The sequence below is a fragment of the Myxocyprinus asiaticus genome, chromosome 24 (assembly GCF_019703515.2).
Source record: "Myxocyprinus asiaticus isolate MX2 ecotype Aquarium Trade chromosome 24, UBuf_Myxa_2, whole genome shotgun sequence".
Taxonomy (NCBI): Eukaryota; Metazoa; Chordata; class Actinopteri; order Cypriniformes; family Catostomidae; genus Myxocyprinus; species Myxocyprinus asiaticus.
In genome coordinates, this window is record NC_059367.1 from 42,670,407 (window position 1) to 42,691,675 (window position 21,269).

Genomic DNA, 21,269 nt, shown 5'->3' on the forward strand with positions numbered 1-21,269 from the left:
GAGATGCATGCAGCCGAGTATTGTGTGCATTCTGCGTTGGGCTGGGAAGGCCAACAGAGTGAGCATCACATGGAGCTCTGTGTGTGTGTGTGTGTGTGTGTGTGTGTGTGTGTGTGTGCGGAAACTCTGTGCTGGAAAGCACTTTTATGTTGTGTTTCAGTTGGAAGTGTCTGTGTTATTAAAGTCTTCGTGATTGTTCACCCGGTTCCTGCTTCCTCTTTCGATAAGGAAGGCAGGGATCTGCCTCATTATTTTTCATTTATTGCTTCAGCAATACAAATGTCAAGTTATTGTCATGACAATAAAGCACACTTAATTAACTCAACCTCAAAAAATACTGGTAAATGCCATGTTGAACATTCAGTTGAATGGTTTGTAATCACCATATTATTTGCAGAGGGTAGAAGGTTCACATTGTCTCATTCAAAGTTCATACAGTGTTTTGTTGGTTTCATGCTTGCAAGATATTTCCTCATGTGATGTTTGTCAGTGCTGAACATTTTTCACAGTCACACTGATTCTGAGGGAGTTTTGACAAACTCATATGACAGTATGTGCTAGCATTTCAACAAGGACTGTCGATTTAACACGTTAATTTAGTGTGATTATCTAAAAATAACAAGTAAAAAAACGTAATAATGCCTCCTGACCCGAAGGTAAATTCCATTATAAAAGTAGGACCAAGTAATTGTTTTGCAAGTCACAAGTAAGTCCCAAGTGTTTGCATTCAAGTCTCAAGACCATAGCTGGCATAACAGTTAACAATTTCAATTTACCTCTGTCTGTGAGTTTTCAGATGCCTCACAAAATTGGACGTTGTTGATAAAGCATTTGTAATTTTTGAACCACAGGTTCTACATGTTGCAATACTTTTCTTGCCTTCTATATTGTATTCTTTATATCTAAATGAAATTACCTTTGGTATCATTTTAGCTGTGTCATCCTTAAATGCTTCAAACTTGGTCCTACTCTTGTAGAAGCTGATTGGCTGTTTGTCTGATTGGTTGAATGTGGAGTGTGGAAATGCAGATTAAAAAAAAGAAATGAATTGTTTTTTGGGGAAATGAATCGTTGATTTTCTGCACATTTTTAAATGTACAACTCTGATCTTTGGTTTTAGAAGGTATCAAGTCGTTCCAAGTCAGACGGCTCGAGTCCTAGTCAAGTCGCAAGTCAATGTTGTCAAAATCTAAGTTGAGTCGCAAGTCTTCTTTGATTATGTCGAGTCAAGTCACAAGTCATCAAATTTGTGACTTGAGTCTAAGTTAAGTCCAAGTCATCTCGATAAACTGATAAAAGTACATATTTTCTTATATATATATATATAAACATTTTATTGATTAAAAAAAAAACCACAGGATTGAAGAAACAGAACATACACACAGAATCAAATTATATCAAATTATATATCCTTCCCCTCCTCATACTACAAACATACAGTGGTCTAATACAAAATGAAAGTATACACACATACAAATAGAAATACAAAAAAAAAAAAAAATCATACAATTAAAACTACAAATCTCCCTCCAATGCCCCTCCCCGAGAACCCTCCAGAAAGGCCAAATAGTTGCCCCATTTGTTATTGAACAAATCCATAATACTTAGCCTTCTATACGACATTCCCTCAAATGCCGCCACCTTGCCCATCTCTGTGTGCCACTCTTGAAACGAGGGTGCTCACCACTCCCAGAGTATCTGCTGCTTTAGTGGGGGTGTATGCTACTCTCAAAAACAGTACAGAGCAGATGGCACAGCTGTAAATGCCTAAAGAAGTGAGACCTGGGAATCCCAAAATGTTGAACCAAATTTTCAAAGAATCTCAACACTCCACTCTCATATAGGTCACCGAGCATATTAACCTCCCTCACAATCCACTCTGACCAGCAGAAAGGGGACTTATTAATACATAAATTTGGGTTCAGCCATTTGCTCGAAGCAGCATTTAAATAAATGTCTGAATTAAACACTCTGGACACTTTTGTCCATACCGAGTGCAAATGCAAGATAACGGGGTGTAACTTAACTTCTCTGATTAGTTTGATAGAAAGGCTTTGCAATGGCAAAATATGGGCAAGAACTTCCTGTTCAATAGAAAACCAGGGAGGGGCTCTCTCAGGTGGAAGTGACCAATGAGGCAAATGTCTGAGACCGAATGCATAATAATAAAAGAAAATCTTGGGTAGCCCTAGCCAACCCTTGTTAATCAGCCTATTCAACTTACTGAAATGTAATCTGGGACGTTTACCATTCCAAATGAAGGACTTCGCTATGCTATCAAATTGCTTGAAATAAGAGAGGGGAACATCTACAGGGAGAGATTGTAGCAGGTACTTAAATTTTGGAATACAATTCATTTTAATAACATTAAGCTTCCCAATCATATATAAATGCAATGAAGCCCACCTGCCCACATCACTCGAAAACTTTTTTATTAAGGGGTCAAAATGAACTCTAAATCATACAAATTTGCTGGGAATAAAATACCCAAATACAGTTGTGCTCAAAAGTTTGCATACCCTGGCAGAAATTGTGAAATTTTTTTGAAAATATGACTGATCATGCAAAAAAACTTTTATTTAAGGATAGTGATCATATGAAGCCATTTATTATCACATAGTTGTTTGGCTCCTTTTTAAATCATAATGATAACAGAAATCACCCAAATGGCCCTGATCAAAAGTTTACATACCCTTGAATGTTCGGCCTTGTTACAGACACACAAGGTGACACACACAGGTTTAAATGGCAATTAAAGATTTACTTTTTAAATTGCAATTAGTGTCTGTGTATAAATAGTCAATGAGTTTGTTAGCTCTCACGTGGATGCACTGAGCAGGCTAGATACTGAGCCATGGGGAGCAAAAAAGAACTGTCAAAAGACCTGCTGTTAGGTAATGGAACTTTATAAAGATGGAAAAGGATATAAAAAGTTACCCAAAGCCTTGAAAATGCCAGTCAGTACTGTTTAATCACTTATTAAGAAGTGGAAAATTCGGGGATCTCTTGATACCAAGCCAAGGTCAGGTAGACCAAGAAAGATTTCAGTCACAACTGCAAGAAGAATTGTTCGGGATACAAAGAAAACCCCACAGGTAACCTCAGGAGAAATACAGGCTGCTCTGGAAAAAGACAGTGTGGTTGTTTCAATGTGCACAATATGACGATAATTGAACAAAAATTAGCTGCATGGTCGAGATGCCAGAAAGAAGCCTTTACTGCGCCAATGCCACAAAAAAGCCGGTTACAATATGCCCGACGACACCTTGACACACCTCACAGCTTCTGGCACACTGTAATTTGGAGTGACGAGACCAAAATAGAGCTTTATGGTCACAACCATAAGCACTATGTTTGGAGAGGGGTCAACAAGGCCTATAGTGAAAAGAATACCATCCCCACTGTGAAGCATGGTGGTGGCTCACTGATGTTTTGGGGGTGTGTGAGCTCTAAAGGCATGGGGAATCTCGTGAAAATTGATGGCAAGTTGAATGCAGCATGTTATCAGAAAATAATGGCAGACAATTTGCATTCTTCTGCACGAAAGCTGCACATGGGATGCTCTTGGACTTTCCAGCACGACAGTGACCCTAAGCACAAGGCCAAGTTGACCCTCCAGTGGTTACAGCAGAAAAAGGTGAAGGTTCTGGAATGGCCATTACAGTCTCTTGACCTTAATATCATCGAGCCACTCTGGGGAGATCTCAAACGTGCGGTTCATGCAAGATGACCAAAAACTTTGCATGACCTGGAGGCATTTTGCCAAGACGAATGGGCAGCTATACCACCTGCAAGAATTTGGGGACTCATAGACAACTATTACAAAAGACTGCACGCTGTCATTGATGCTAAAGGGGGCAATACACAGTATTAAGAACTAAGGGTATGCAGACTTTTTCATTTCATTTTTTTCTTTGTTGCCATGTTTTGTTTTATGATTGCACCATTCTGTTATAACCTACAGTTGAATATGAATCCCATAAGAAATAAAATAAATGTGTTTTGCCTGCTCACTCATGTTTTCTTAAAAAAATGGTACATATATTACCAATTCTCCAAGGGTATGCAAACTTTTGAGCACAACTGTACTTAATGCCCTGTTTGGGCCACTGGAAGGCGCCCGTCTGAAAAGCCGTTACCGGGCAGTACATTGTCAGAGCCAAAGCTTCGGATTTAGACCAATTAAATCTGTATCCCGAGAACTTAGAAAAGGAATTAATAATTCTGTGGAGGCAAGGCATAGATCTAGTAGGGTCGGAAACAAATAATAAAATATCATCTGTGTAAAGCAAAAGATGATCACACCTCCCGCCATCACCCCTGGAAAATCATCCTCCTTTCTTATCGTGGCTGCTAATGGTTCCAGGGCAAGACAAAACAATAATGGGGAAAGAGGGCAACCCTGCTGGGTGCCCCAATCCAGAGTAAAATAATCTGAAATTATTCCAATTGTTTGTACCGCTGCTACCGGATGTCTATAAAGTAATTTAATCCATCCAATAAAAGAATTCCCAAGACCGTACATTTCCAAAATCTTAAAAAGATAATCCCATTCTACCATATCAAACGCCTTTTCGGCATCAAATGAGATGGCAGCAACTGGAGTCTGATAATTTGCCACTGACCACATGACATTAATGATCACCTAATGTTATCAGAAGAGCTACGGCCCTGAATAAGCCCCACCTGATCTATATGTATAAGAGATGTCATAACTTAATCGGTTAGCCAAAATTTTTGTCAATATTTTAACATCTAGCTGGATCAGGGAAATTGGATGGTAACTTTTACACTCGCTTGGATCTTTGTCCTTTTTAAGAATCAGACTGATCCGGGCTTGTGTCACGGTTGGTGGAAGCTTTCCATTCTTTAATGATTCTGTATAAACTTCTAGCAAAAGTGGAGCCAGTTTTGTAGCATAAGATCTAAAAAATTCAGCGGCAATGCCGTCTGGCCACAGAGCCTTGCCCGTAGGCAAAGCCTTAATTACCTCGCCAATCTCCTCCATGGTTATCCCAGAATCAAGAGAATTTTTTTTGCTCAGTCGTCAGTTTAGGAAGTTTTAATGGTTCCACAAAGTTCCTAATATCCTCATCAGTAGACGAAGACGTGGAACTATAAAGATCAAGATAGAATTCTTTAGAAGCATTATTATTATCAATGGCCAAGGTAAATATTTCACCACCAGCAGATTTAACTAAGGGAATGGTAGAAAAAGACTCTCTCTGTTTTATATATCCAGCCAGAAGCTTCCCTGCTTTGTCCCCCGACTCAAAATATGACTGTCTTGCCCTGAATAGCCAAAACTCCACCTTCTGCGACAAAATAGTATTATATTTGTATTTTAATTGGGTCAATTCTCTGAGGCCATTAGATGACATTTGGCACTTCAACTCTGCCTCGGCACTTTTAATATTTCCTTCCAACTCCACGAGTTCTCGTGCTTTAGATTTTTTGGTGAATAAGGCATACTGTATGATCCGGCCCCTAAGTACCGCCTTAAGTGCCTCCCAAGCCATGCCCACAGAGGATACTTAGGACCAGTTGGTCTCCATATAGACAATGATTTCAGTCTTTAACATTTGTTGTATGTGGCAACACCTCTAAACACACCAGGGCGTGATCTGAGAGTAAAATGTTTCCAATTGAGCAATCAACAACAGATGAAATGAGGGACTTAGATATAAAAAAAAAAATCTATTCTAGAATAAATCTTATGGACTGATGAAAAAATGTATAGTCCCTACTAGATGGGTTCAAAAGTCTCCAAATATCTGTAAGACCAAGATATTTACACATCCTGTGACGTGTCAGTGTTGCTCTAGGGGGCTTGCACACTTTTGTCTCACTATGATCAAGGACTGAGTCCATCAATAGATTAAAGTCTCCTCCCAATATTATATCCTGAAGGGTGCCAGCGGCTTTCAACATCCCTTCAAGATCTATAAAAAAGCCCTGATCATCCATATTAGATGCGTAAATATTAGCCAAAACAAGACTTTGTCCCTGAATTTCTGCTAAAACAATAATGACTCTTCCTAATTTATCTTTAATCTGTTTAAGACATTTGAATTGTAGATGTTTACTTATAAATGTAATGACTACCCTGCTTTTATTCGAGCCAGCACTACAGAAAACGTGCCCACTCCATATCTTCCCAATTTTTTCAGCTTCCTGCGGAGAAAGATGCATTTCTTGAAGAAATACTGTGGCAGTGGGGGCGTGGTCAATCATCCGTCCGGAGAGAGAGAAAGCAGTAAGGGCGCTTGCACCTGAGCTAGATTATGTTTAACACCTGTCTCTAATTCCAGTGAGCATGGGGAGAGTGGCATATAACCAGCCACGCCACCAGCAGCAGAGTGAGAGAGTCTGGCACAAGAAAGGCCATGGTGTACCCGAAGCTGAAGCAGTTTAATCTGTTATGGGTGTGAAGCTGATGTGTTGAGGTTATTACGTTCCTGTGAAGCTGATGTGTTTGTTTGACTACCTGCTGTGAATCTAACGAGTTTGTGAACTTGAAAAACCTTGAAGTGGCCGATTAAATATCTTACCTGTGCCAGAAGAAACCCCAATTCCCTGTGTCTACTTCCTTCTTGCTGTTGAGTTGTCTCACACTGGTGCCGAAACCCAGGAATCCTGAAGTACACCCCATGGAGTCCTTGCAGTTGGCCGAGATCCTCAAGACCCTCGCCGGCCTACACCAGTCACACCAACAGCCTCTGCTTGAGCTACGTCAAAACCAGGATCGTCGGTTCTTTGAGATCCTCAGAGCTCAGGCAGAGGACCGGCATGCGATTTGGAGCCTCCTCATCCAGGAGAGAACCCCGGCCGCATCCCCGGACAGCCACAGCCCCCTGCCCCCACCCATGCTCTTGAAGATGGGGGCGGATGATGACCCGGAAGCCTTCCTCGATTTATTCGAGCGCACCGTTGAGATCTGGAGCTGGCCGCGTGATCAGTGGGCGGCCAGGCTCCTCCCGTTGCTGTCCGGGGAAGCCCAGCTTGCTGCCCAACAACTGCTGGCAGCTAACCTTCATGGCCTATGAAGACCTCAAAAAGTCCATCTTGCAGAGGGTTGGCCGCAGTCCAGAGCAGTACCGCCAGTGGAGTGGGTCCAGTGCCACTGCCCGGCGTCGCTGGAGGAAGCTGTCCGACTAGCAGAGGACCATATGGTAGCATACCTGAGGGTGGAAGAGCCCTCCCACTCTCTCTCCCCTCCCCCTTGTGTTTTCCCCACTCTCTTCCCCCTCCCCTCTTCACTCTCACTCTGCTCTCTCATCAGAGCCCGTTCCTGCCCCACGGAGGCGAGGAGTCCCACCGTTTTGCATCATCCTCAGCCTCGACAGTGCCCCGCCGCTCTCCCCCTCAGGTGGAAGTGTCCGCCGACACGGGTGCGGGCATGGCACCTGGGCCGGTCTGCTGGAGTTGCATGGGGATATTCACAACTACCCTATGGTGACCCTTATGATTAAATTCCGGGGAGCAAAACAGAGTGGAGGCCGCGGTTAGTTCCCGCCTCACCCATCCGCTGATTTTGGGGATTAATTGACCTGAATTTAGAAAATGATTAAAGGGAATATGCGCGGATGTGTCCTACACAAAAGCGGTGAGATGTGAAATGTGTGATGCACTGGCAGGGGAGGCAGAGCCAGGGCCGTCTTCGTCTGCTCCACATCAGAATAACATGAGGGGGGGAGAGGCTACAGCCCCTCCCATCCGAAGGGGATTACCCTTTGGAGCAGTTGTGAGACGAAACCCTCAAGCATGCCTTTGACCAAATGAGAGTGATCGATGGTCAACAACTCCAGCCAAATGTCGCCCTTTCATATCCGTATTTCGCAATTATAAAGGAGCGGTTGTATAGAGTGACACAGGACACTCAAACAAAGGAAGATACAACCCAGCTCTTAATACCGTGGAGCCGTTGGGAAATGGTGTTCCAGGCGGCTCATTATAATCCCATGGTGGGTCATCTAGGGGAAAGAAAAACACTGAACCGCCTAATAGCCTGTTTCTATTGGCCGGGCATTGGTGGCGATGTCCGCAGGTGGTGTGCGGCATGCCGCGAATGTCAGCTGGTGAATCCACCAGCCACCCCAAAAGTGCCATTGCGCCCCCTTCTGCTGATCGAGGTCCCCTTCGAGAGAACTGGATTGGACCTCGTCGGGCCATTAGAAGAGTAAGCACGCGGACACCGCTTTGTACTGGTCCTAGTGGACTATGCAACGTGATATCCGGAAGTGGTGCCTCTACGCAATATCTCAGCACGCAGTGTTGCGGAGGCATTCTTCAAAATAATCTCCCGGGTGGGGATTCCGAAAGAAATCCTCACCGATCAGGGCACAACCTTTATGTCACAGACACTACGCGAGCTTTACGAATTATTGGGCATTAAATCAATCTGCACCAGCATTTACCATCCACAAACAGATGGCCTGGTGGAGCGATTTAATAAAACTCTTAAAAATATGATTCGTAAGTTCGTGCATGAGGATGCTAGAAATTGGGACAAATGGCTCGATCCCCTGTTATTTGCAGTACGAGAGGTCCCACAAGCCTCCACGCGGTTTTCACCGTTCGAGCTGCTGTATGGGCGGTGCCCGTGCAGCATGCTTGATATCATACGCGAAGCTTGGGAGGAGGAACCTTCAACAAGTAAAAATGAAATTCAATACGTTCTTAATCTTAGAGCAAAACTCCACACTTTGGGGCAACTAACACAGGAGAATTTGCTCCAAGCTCAAGAACGACAGAGCCGACTGTACGACAGGGGAACCCGACTGTGGGAATTTGCACCAAGAGATAAGGTACTCGTATTACTCCCCACATCGAGCTCTAAATTACTCGCCATGTGGCAAGGACCCTTTGAGGTCATATGACAAGTGGGGGATCTTGATTATGAAATATAGCGAACCGATAGAGGGGGCACACGTCATATATATTACCTCAACCTCCTGAAATTGTGGAGGGAGGCAGTCCCTGTGACGTTGGCTACGGTAGCTCCGGAGAGGGCGGAGCTCAGGCCAGAGGTGAACACAAAACAAAATCATTTTACCCCGGTCATTTACGGAGACCACCTCTCATCGTGTCAGCTCGCAGAGGTTGCCAAATTGCAACAGGAGTTTGCAGACGTGTTTTCCCCTCTGCCGGGTCGTACGAACCTCATCCAGCACCACATCGAGACCGAGCTGGGAGTGGTGGTACGGAGCCATCGCTACTGTTTGCCCGAGCACAAAAAGAAAATTGTCTAGGAAGAATTGGATGCAATGCTCGATATGGGGGTAATAGAGGAATCCCACAGCGATTGGTCCAGCCCAGTTGTTCTAGTTCCTAAGAGTGACGGGTCTGTACGGTTCTGTGTGTATTACAGAAAAGTCAACGCAGTGTCTAAATTTGACACGTACCCAATGCCTCGAGTTGATGAGTTGCTCGATCGGTTGGGCACTGCTCGATTTTATTCGACACTGGATTTGACAAAGGGTTATTGGCAGATCCCCGTGACACCAATTTCCCGTGAAAAAACAGCCTTCTCCACGCCGTTTGGATTACACCAATTTGTGATGCTTCCATTCGGTTTGGTTGGAGCCCCGGCCACGTTTCAGCATCTCATGGACCGAATCCTCAGACCACATTCGGCTTACGCCGCTGCCTATTTAGATGACATCATAATTTACTGCAATGATTGGCAGTGGCACATGCAGCATCTGAGGGCGGTTCTGAGATCGCTGCAACGAGCGGGACTCACAGCAAACCCGAAGAAGTGCACGATTGGGTGGGTGGAGGTATGGTATCTGGGGTTCCACTTGAGCCACGGGCAGGTGCGTCCCCAAATTGACAAGACTGCGGTGATTGCGACCTTCCTGAGGCCCAAGACCAAAAAGGGGGTGAGACAGTTCCTGGGGCTGGCTGGCTATTATAGGAGGTTCGTGCCTAATTATTTGGATGTCACCAGCCCGCTGAATGATCTCACTAAAAAGGGAGCTCCAGACCCGGTCCAGTGGACGGAGCAGTGTCAACAGATGTTCATGCAGGTTAAAGCTGCACTTTGCTGGGGGCCGCTTTTACATTCACTCGATTTCTCTCTACCTTTTGTGTTACAGACGGACGCATCAGACAGAGGTGGTGGAGGGGGAGGAGCGCCCGGTGCTGTACATTAGCCGCAAGCTCAAATCCGGTGCTTCTATACAAATTTTGTGTGACAAAATTAAACAGCAAAGATAATCTATATACAAACTCCAGCCAAAGGCGGAATAAACACAAAGAACAAGTAGATTCATCCACATAACTGTCCCGAAGGTATGTTACTCCACAAAATAAACTCCAGCCCCTAGGTGGAACCAGCAAAAAAAAATAAAAATAAAAAATAAGCATGCAGACTCTTCAAACAGTCAAACGAATGTTCAGTAAGTCGGTCCTCTCAGCTGCAACATAAGTTCAAACAACTGAGTTACTCACCCAAAGACTTTGCATAAAAAATTCCACAAAATAAGCTCCAGCCACTAGGCGGAACCAGCACAAAAAAGGCGCACAGTTTCTTCAAACAGTCAAGCGAATGCTCAGTGAGCTGGGTCCACACATGGTTGCAAAATGAGTACAGCAAGGTAACTTATTCACTCCATCGACTTTATGAAGGACATTGCTTGCTGTGGGCATGTGAATTTTTATGGCGATCATTAGCATCTATTCTCAATTTGACTGGGAATATCAGTGCAAAAGCGACCTTCTGTTGATGTAAAAGTTTCTTGCATTCCTTGAATCGGTCGTGTTTCTTGTCAAATTCGCAAAGTCTGGGAACAAGAAAATGTTGTGGTTTTTCCAAGAAAGACTTCCTTTACTCCTCGCCTCACATAAAACACGAGATCTTTATCGAATGATCTCAGAAATTAGGCCAGAATGGATCGGGGCCTGTCTCCCTCAAGCGGATAGGTGAGCCGGAACCCTGTTAGCTTGCTCGATTTACAGCTTATGGCCTGTTATGTTGAACAGATTCGAAAAGAGACCTTCCAGGAATTTCACCATATCCTGACCCTCTTTGGCTTCAGGAATTCCAATGATTCGGACATTATTCTGCCGGCTACGGTTCTCCAAGTCCTCCAACTTCTCCCAGACACGCTCCAAATCCACCTTGGTCACTAGCAGATTAGCAGCTAATTCCCTGTTTCTCAACATCCTCCACTCTTGTAACCACCTCAGAGAACTTCGTCTCCATGTCAGTGATCGATCTACGTATTACAGTAAGATCCTCAAAGTCAGCAACGACCTTCGACAGCATTGCCGTCATGTTCGACGTATCACAGCAAGATCCACTGCCGATATGTTCAGCATCTCTCGCTGCAATTCCCGCACTTCTCCAACTATGTCAGTTCCCTGGCTTTGGGCCTGTTCGGATGCATCAGCTAGAGCACATGAGTGTCTTTTAATATCTCCAGAGCCTGAGGATTTTGAATTCTTTGACATATTGTCCTCCAAGATCAGTTAGAGTGTATCGAATCTCACCGGTTTATGTCATTAATAGTTATAAAACTAGCAAAGTGCGCAGAGCTCGCTGTTCACTCATCCGATCCTCGCATGGCATCACGTGACTCCCCAAGTACATACTTTCTTGAAGTAACTTCATGTTTTTACGGGCCACGTCAGCAGGAGGCAGTCAGCACACCTCAACAAACCTCACCAGCAGTGCAGAGAATGAGAGCCGCTCACACAGGACGTGTTCTTGACAGCTGGACGAAGAACAACAAGACTTTCAAAGTTTCAACTACTTAAACGGCAAGTATTTAGGATGCTATATCAAGTTTAATGATGCTAAAAACCAGTGAGATGGTTCAAAAACTCTCTGTCCGACTCATATATATATAGACGGCAATTACAAATAGTGCAGATGGAACACAAGAACACGTCCTGTGAAAACATGATAGATTGACGAACTCGATTGAAAATGGATTGCTGATGACTAAAGGCTTATGTTCAATGATATGGGACTAAAACAAACAATATATTGACTTCTAAAGACATAATAATGCAATATATTTAAAACTGAATATCTAAATTATTATATTTACTATATGCCCCACATATGATATTTATAATTAGCCTATTTTAATTACTATGCATTATTTATGTTGAATTATCTTTATTTGGGGGCCTTTCTCAGCAAATACTGATACGTGTGATTAATTGCAATTAGTTCGATACATTAATCAACATGTCATACAATTAATTAGATTACAAATGTAATAGATTGACAGCCCTAATTTGAACATAACTTCTTACAGAAGAGTGAATAATGTTGTAAACTGCTCGTGTACAGTATGAGTGATGATAATCCGCAGTGTGTGTGTGTGTGTGTGTGTGTGTTTAGGACAGTGTAAAATGAGTGAGTTTATCCCTTTAAGCACCTGCTGGTGGCAGTGTGTGTGTTTGTGAAAGCTTCTGTGTTTACTGACTTAATGGTTATTGAGTTGACTTACTGGATATAGAGGTGGAACATATGCCAGTTAAATCATTATCCCGGTACAGATGTGTCTATCGGTAGAAATTTTCGAGTTTTGTTTCTATCACGGTTATGCAAAATGCCGCCACATGGTAGTGAATGTGAGTTCCAATCAGAGGTTGGAATCATCATTTTATTTTAATCACTGTTTTATCCATCATTAATTATGTCACTAGTAATCAGTTACATCATAAATAAAGTTAAACTAATGACGCAGAGTAGATCAAATAAATAAAATATTATTTTTAATGATTTGTTATGTACTGATAAAGTTGTTTCATTACAATGGACATGACATGGTACCATTACTTTAGACATTGTTAAAAGACAAAAATGAACTTTATTCAGAAGGTTTTGGATCACTTTAAAGTGCACCTATTATGATTTTTAAACATGCCTAATTTTGTTTTAAAGGTCTCATACAATATATTTACAAACATCAGAGGTCAAAAAACACTTTAATTTGCTCATAATTTAAATTGCAGCATTACCTTTTTTCCCAGTGTCAAAAACGACTCCTTCTATGATCCGTTCCAAAGGATTCATTCTAAACTCCTCCTTTCAGAGAGCCAACTCTACTCTGATTGGGCAGATATCCCAGTCTGTTGTGATTGGTCTACCACTTACAACGCGTGTCGGAAAGGAAACGCCCACAACCATATCCGAGTTTCAGCTCCGTCTGAAAAAATGTCGAACCACAATCGCAAGCACAACGAGAACAGGACGTTTATCTGTGGTAAGTTTATATGTAGTTTGACAATAACGTGAGTTAGCCGGTTAACAGCCTGCACTAGCTGTACATTGTATGTAAACAGACCAGAGACTGGTTTTTTGTTACCAAATTACGTAGGTTAGTACAGGAAGTAAGTCTGGAATTACTAACGACTCGTTTCAGGTGTTCAGAATCGGTTCTTTCTTTTGGGAGTCAGTAACTCCATATTTCGTGCACTTTAATTTTTGAAACTTTGCAGACATTTTTACATTCCCAAACAGCTATATAACACACTACATGAAAGGTAATATTTGAAAAACCATAATAGGTGCTCTTTAACAGGAAAAGGTGTACTGTATATTGTGATAATGTTATCAATAAAAATTTGTAAGTATATTATGATATACAATTTTTGACTGTATTGCCCAACCCTTACTGGATATAAAAAACTTTGCTCAGACAAGGTTAAGCCACGTCCACACTCATACGTTTTGGCTATGGTTACTTTCATCTACAATATAACAGCATTTTCCTCCACCGAAAACTAACCTTTTAAAAAATGCTCTACACTACCACATACTTTGGAAAACAATGAAGGTAGGAAAGTGAAAACAGAGGTTTGAAACTTAAACAAATTAGTGTCAACGTGGCCTTATTAAGCTCCTCACATATCATCAGTAAGACTCAAATACCCCGTCATCGACACAAACCAAAGATGTGTACCAAAGACTAAATATCACTGGAAAAGAGTGACCTGTGCATTGTTCCAAATTTCTCCTTTTGTGTTCCACTGAAGAAAGAAACTCATATGGGTTTGGAACGACATGAGGGTGTGTAAATGACAGAATATTTATTTGTGGGTGATCTATTTCTTAAAGAGTTTCCCTCCCAGCGGTGCTTATAAAAGCTACAAATCTGTGTGTGGAGTTGCAAATGCGAGTGCTGGCCGGACATTTACACAATGCTAGCAGGAGGAGAGCGATAGGTTTACAGTTTAGTCATGCAGAAGAGAGAGAGAAAGAGAACGAAAAAGAAGTGGACTCACGGTTGTGAATGCGCCGTCTCGTAGCGCTCGAAGGCGTGCATCAGGTCATGCTTGTTGTTCATGTAACATTGAGTGCACAGGTCATAATCGAAACACACCTTACACTTCCAGCGCATTCCCATAATGCCGTGCTTCTTACAGCTGTCACAAATTATATTTGAATGTCGGACACCTAAATGGAAAAAAAATTGAATATAAGTGTATATAATCAAAAGATCAGGATGACTCACCTGAGAATATGTCATCAGCATTTAATAATATTGCTTCCTCAAAGTTAATATGCAGGAAAAATGTCAGGAAAGTCTCCATTCTTAAACAGCAGCGTCTGTAAAAATGGTGTTGGCCCTTAAAATGTTGTCTTCATGTCTGTTTTCATTCATCACAAACACCTCGTTTAAGGCAGAAGAGGCAGATTTTAATAATGCAGCAAAAGCGTTTAAATTTAGCATTAAGCATTTCTTTAGTTTCGTCATGAACACAATAGCCTCAGTCTACTGCTGAAAGACTGTTTGATAATCATTTTTAAATACCATGGTATTCACATGTTACTCCAAGGTACTTAAAATAAAACCATAGTGTTACCATGGTTCATGTCCAAAAACATGGTAATCCCATTGTACTTTCTAGCTAGTAAAAAGAGACAGACAGACAGACAGAAAGATTGACAGATAGACAGTTAAAAAATGTATCATTTCATTTGAAAAGGTTACTGTTAAAATCCCATTTTCCCACCTCAGGGCCATTATTACCATAGACACCGACCAGTTTTTTGACCAGTGGTCAACAAATATGTGTTCCCTTTCGATTCAGTTCACTCGACATTGCCGTAAGCACTATAGGGAGTGTCCTTCTTCACAACCTTGTTAAAACCCTTATACAATCACGCCAATCCTCTGACTGACAATGTTTTCTGAGCCTCGCCCCTGTAGGTGCACAGTCGGCCTATATAAGCAGGCACTCAGTCACTATTTCTTCAGAATTTTCTTCCTTCAAGACAGCAATCTTCGTCTTTGTCTTGGAACCCTTTCTGCTTCACCGTTGATATACACTTACAATAGACGGAACTGCTCAGCAAGAAGTGAACAGGACGACTCGTTGCCTGTGCTCAGCGCCTGCACCGAGAGACTTTCTGCTTTCCTGTTTGTTCCGGTGAAGAGTTCTCCACATTGCTGTTGAAGACGCTCTCGTTGAATGGTTCTTTGCTACAGACGCTCGTCGTTGATCAATGCGGTGCTTCAGCGAAACTCCTACCTGCTTCCCACAGCGCTAGGCTGGAGTTACTGTATCCTTTATATATACTGTATATAAAATATTAACTAAAGAGCCGCTTGTGTGATACGTGTCTTTATAAAAGTGTTGTTCCGCAAGTGTTCCCTATGCGTATGGCACATCCCGCCACCTGATGAGCATGACAGCTGTGTTCACTGCCTGGGCCGCACCCACGCAGAAGCAGCTCTCATGGAGAAAGAATGCCCTCATTGTGAGGGCATGAATCTCCGGACGTTGCGCTCTAGGATCGACCTCTTCTGAGGGAAGATCCAGACTCTCGTGCCCTCCCACCCACCTCTTCTGTGTTAAGTCCTAATGGACCACATGAGGAGGCCCGGCGGGGCAGTGAGGTTGAGCTGGAAGAATTAGAGGAGGATCTCGTGCCGGCGCAAGCCCTGCGAGCTCCCTGAACTTCCAATCTAATGTCCTTGCCTGTGCAATATGCATGTGATGAGCTCCGGCCCTCTATTGGAGCGCACGGCCTCATTACGTTTGGCGAATCTGATGATGGGGATGATGCTGTGTCACTCGCAGCCTCAGGCGAGTGGTCCATGGAGGATGTTGCTGCCCCTTCCCCCAGCGAGGGTGAAGAACGTGCACATGCCAGAGACAAGGAGCTTCTTCGCGTCCTCACGAGAGCGGTTGAACAGCTCAGTCTTGAGTGTTCTCCTCCAGAAGAGCCAGAAATGTCTCACCTGGATGAATGCAAACCAGCCGTCGTCAACAAACCGTGGTCCGGAGGAGCGTACCTTACTTCCCTGAGGTGCACGCAGAGCTCACAAAGTCCTGGCGTGCACTTTACTCTTTGCGCATTCAGGTCGGAGGTACTGCCGTCATCACTAACCATGCCGAGGAAAAGGCTACTCATAGCTTCTCCCGGTGGAACAGGCGGTCGCAGCTCACCTCTGCCATAATATCGCATATACACACAATACACAATATACATGAGTATACAGATAGACTATACAAGAACAGTATATGTAATACATAAATAAACAACACAGTACAATACCATACTCTATAATAAAGTGCAGTGCACATGCTGGTGTGTATTAGTGTGGATATATGGTGTAATGTAGAAATCAGAAATAGAGTCAAGCAGCAATAAATTAAAGTGGTATCAGTGAGGTAGCAAAGCAGTCCAATTATTGTGCAGGTCAGTTATAAGTTAAAGAGATACTGAGGAGAGCCACTGCTCAGGGAAAGAAGCTGTTTTTATGTCTGGCTGTTTTTGTTTTGATGGCTCGCCAGAGCTTCCTGGAAGGCAAGATCTGGAACATGTGGTGAGCAGGGTGTGAGGGATCATTGATGATCTTATCAGTCCTCTTTTTGCATCTCACCTTATACAGACTCTGGAGAGGGGGAGAAAGCAGCCAATGATTTTTCTGCTGAGCAAACAATGTGCTGGAGTCTGTGCAGATTGTGAGCAATGGCTGACCCATACCATACTCTTATGGATGTTGAGAGTACGGGTTAAATAATGGCAGTGTAGAACTGGACCATAAGTGACTGTGGCAGGTTAAACTTCTTCAGCTGTCTCAGGAAGTATAACCTTTTTGTGCTTTTATGGCTATAAAGACAATATTTTCCTTTCATTTAAGGTTCTGAGTGATGAGAGTGCCCAGAAACTTGAAAGATTGAGCCGTGATGACATTTGTGCCTATCACAGTGAGAGGGGCTGCAGGTTCAGAGCTCCTTCTGAAGTCTATGACCATTTCTACTGTCTTCAAAGCATTCAGCTCCAAGTTGTTCAGACTACAACAGGACACAAGGTGTTCTACCTCCCTCTTATAAGGTGCAGTCATTTGTATAGAGAGAGTATAGAAGTTGAGACAGCAAACAGCCTTGTGGTGCTCCAGTGCTGATAGTGAGTGGGCCTGTAGTGACCTTATCAAGCCGTACCTGCTGCCTCCTATTGGTGAGAAAATCTGTTATCAACCTGCAGGTGGCCTCAGGTACAGTCAGCTGAGAGAGCTTGGCTTGTAGAAGCTCTGGTAATATAGTTTTGAATGCAGAGCTAAAGTCCACAAAGTGGATCTTAACGTAGGTCCCTGGGCTGTCAAGGTGCTGGAGCATCAAGTGTAGACCCATATTTACTGAATCATCTACAGACCTGTTAGCTCCGTATGCAAACTGTAGTGGGTCCAGTAGTGGATCTGTGATGGTTTTGAGGTAAGCCAACACAAGCCGTTCAAGTGTCTTCATAACTACTGAGGTTACAGCAACAGGTCTGTAGTCATTCAGGTTTGTTATTCTTGGCTTTCTGGGAACTGGGATGATAGATTAAGTTTTAAAACAGGCAGGAACAGTGCAAAGGTCCAATGACTGGTTGAAAATCTCTGTAAACACAGCCTTGGCGTTGCTGTGTCCGATGCTTGCTTTACGCATCTATTTGGATCGCATGCAGAGCTTTAGAAGCTCTGAGCAGCTCTTTGTCTGCTTTGGCGGACAGCGGAAAGGGAGCGCTGTCTCCAAACAGAGGATCGCCCACTGGGTCATTAACGCCATCGCGATGGCATATCACACCCAGGACATGCCGCCCCCCTTGGGGCTATGAGCACACTCTACTAGGAGTGTGGCAGCCTCCTGGGCCCTGACCAATGGCGCCTCTTTAGCAGACATCTGCAGAGCAGTGAGCTGGGCAACACCCAACACCTTTGCAAGGTTTTACAATCTCCGGGTTGAGCCGGTCTCATCCCGTGTGTTGTCAGGTATGAGCAGGTAAGTTCCGGGACAGCTGGCCGGGTGTACTGCTTGCGCATAGTGCCTTTCCTCTCCCCGAGGTGAAGACCCCCAGTCATGTTCACAAAGTTGTGGACCCTGAATGACCTTCCTCCTTAGCTCTGTGGCAGGCGGGTTTGCGGAGAAACACGCTGCCGGCCCAGTATGTGTGCTAACTAGGCCCTGTACTGGGGTAGGTGCTCCACATGCGCTGGTTCCCCATAGGTAACCCCGTGTGATGTATCCTCTGCAAAATGGTTTCCCTGTTGCTAAACTGCATCTTCCTTGGGCAGAGGTTCCTCTACCCCGGTCACCGTGTCTGTAGAGCTCCTCCCCCCTTGGGTAGGACCTACCACGGGACTTCTCCACATGACATACTTCCGACAAAACTCGGTAAGACCATGTGAAGTATTTCCACTCAATTACCCCCATCCCCACCACCCCACCCCCCCCGGGCGGGGAGTGGTCTCCACGGTGTCTTCCTCTTGGTAGTGACACCCCCCCGATGCGGACACTTATGGCCCCCAGTCGGTAAATGATTTCCACTCTTTTTTGGGGAGAAAAAAAGAGAAGAGGCCACGGCTGGGCTAGCCTGTCTCCATTTCTTTGGGCAGTCGACTTCTCCCCGAGTTGCATGGGACCAGTCGATGCTCGTACGAGCGTTGGGGTGGTTACGTGATGGCCTGGTGCGCTGGCTATGAGGCACACAGCAGTTTGCCCATCTCGCACCGCCAGTCCACGTAACACAGTTCAGCTTATTGTGGCGTTTTGTATAGGGACCCCTAGTGTCACTACATCGACACAACATCGAGTGAGTGACAGATAGAGAACGTCCTGGTTACTTTCGTAACCTCCGTTCCCTGATGGAGGGAACGAGACATTGTGTCCCTCTTGCCACAACACTGAACTACCCGCTGAAATGGCCGGGACCTTGTCTTGGCTCCTCAGCACAAAACCTGAATGAGTGGTTGCAAGCCAGCTGCTTTTATACCCATATGTCCGGAGGAGTGGCATGCAAATTCCACTCGCCAATTCCCATTGGCCTTTTCTCAAAGATCAGAAGTGTTTGGGGCTCCCAAGGGTGACCCCTAGTGTCACTACATCGACACAACGTCTCATTCCCTCCATCAGGGAACGGAGGTTACGAAAGTAACCAGGACAATTGTCATTGTTGAATCTAACCCGGGATTTAGTGGGAATGCAGCTGTCTTTGCAGAAGCTGATTTATGACATCACTGTTTCAGTGTATTCGTCTGTTTGCTGCATCTTTAAAACAATCCAATCTGCAGAGTCAAAAAAGCTTTGTAATATGCCAATGGTGCCACTGGTCCAAATTTAACTTTGCTGATGACTGGTTTTGCAGCTTTTAGTTTATGCCTGTACGTTGGGATGAGATGAATGATGTTATGATCAGAATGACCCAGAGTGGCCCATGAAACCGAGCGATACACGTCTTTTATTGTTGTGTAACAATGATCTAGTGTTCTTCCTTCTCTTCTGCAGCATTTGATGTGTTGCCTGTATTTAGGGAGTTCTTGATTGAGTTTTGCCTTGTTAAAATCACCCATGATTATGAATCGGGAGTCTCGATATTTTCTCTCAATCTCTGTTATTTGATTGGCCAGCATCTGTTGTGCCTAGCGCATGCAAGTCTGGGCTGGAATGTAAATACTAACCAAAATAAACAAGGTAAATTCCCAAGGTGAGTAAAAAGGTCTGGAGTTTATGAAGAGAGTTTCCAGTTGAGGAGAACATGATTTTAGCAGGACTGTGAAGTTATTATGAATGCATTTACTAATGTTAATGAATAGAACCATATATTACAGTGATAACAAAATAAAATATAACAAAATGTACATTAAAATGAACGAAATGACCCACAGATGTGTTAGAGTTGAAAGTTATTCAAAATAACGAACATCTTTTTCTACTTTTGAGGAAATTGACAGCGTGCTGTTGTGTCACGTGACTCGGTGCTTCAGAAGTTTAATTCTTAAATGACAGTCTGGAGTCTTGTGAACAGTATTCAGTCGGTTTAAATTCAATCAAATTATGCGTTGCATATAGCAAAGCCAAAATACAACGTCCACGCATGTGGATGCGGGGTCACATGAGGTTAAACACACGTCAAGTTTCTCGAAATGTCATCTTTAGCCCTATTCAGACGGGCTTAGTTTTACAGACATACATTGTGCTCAAAAGTTTGCATACCCTGGCAGAAATTGTGAAATTTTGGCATTAATTTTGAAAATATAACTGATCATGCAAAAAATGTATTTTATTTAAGGATAGTGATCATATGAAGCCATTTATTATCACATAATTGTTTGGCTCCTTTTTAAATCATAATGAAAACAGAAATCACCCAAATGGCCCTGATCAAAAGTTTACCTACCCTTAAATGTTTGGCATTGTTACAGACACACAAGGTGACACACACAGGTTTAAATGGCAATTAAAGGTTAATTTCCCACACCTGTGGCTTTTTAAATTGCAATTAGTGTCTGTGTATAAATAGTCAATGAGTTTGTTAGCTCTCACGTGGATGCACTGAGCAGGCTAGATACTGAGCCATGGGGAGCAGAAAAAAACTGTCAAAAGACCTGCGTAACAAGGTAATGGAACTTTATAAAGATGGAAAAGGATATAAAAAGATATCCAAAGCCTTGAAAAGTCAGTACTGTGCAATCACTTATTAAGAAGTGGAAAATTCGGGGATCTCTTGATACCAAGCAAAGGTCAGATAGACCAAGAAAGATTTCAGCCACAACTGCCAGAAGAATTGTTCGGGATACAAAGAAAAACCCACAGGTAACCTCAGGAGAAATACAGGCTGCTCTGGAAAAAGACGGTGTGGTTGTTTCAAGGAGCACAATATGACGATACTTGAACAAAAATGAGCTGCATGGTCGAGTTGCCAGAAAGAAGCCTTTACTGCGCCACAAAAAAGCCCGGTTACAATATGCCTGACGACACCTTGACACACCTCACATCTTCTGGCACACTGTAATTTGGAGTGACGAGACCAAAAT

General features: G+C 43.5%; 1 protein-coding gene across 1 annotated transcript in view; it reads right to left on the minus strand.

The window, feature by feature from the left end:
• The window catches only part of LOC127415172 (E3 ubiquitin-protein ligase MIB2-like), a 140,746-nt gene that overhangs the window by 63,798 nt on the left and 55,679 nt on the right, over positions 1-21,269 (minus strand). Inside the window, exon 3 of the mRNA XM_051653791.1 lies at positions 14,248-14,419. Within this exon, the coding sequence (XP_051509751.1) occupies positions 14,248-14,419 (172 nt within the window). The remainder of the gene's footprint in view (positions 1-14,247; positions 14,420-21,269) is intronic.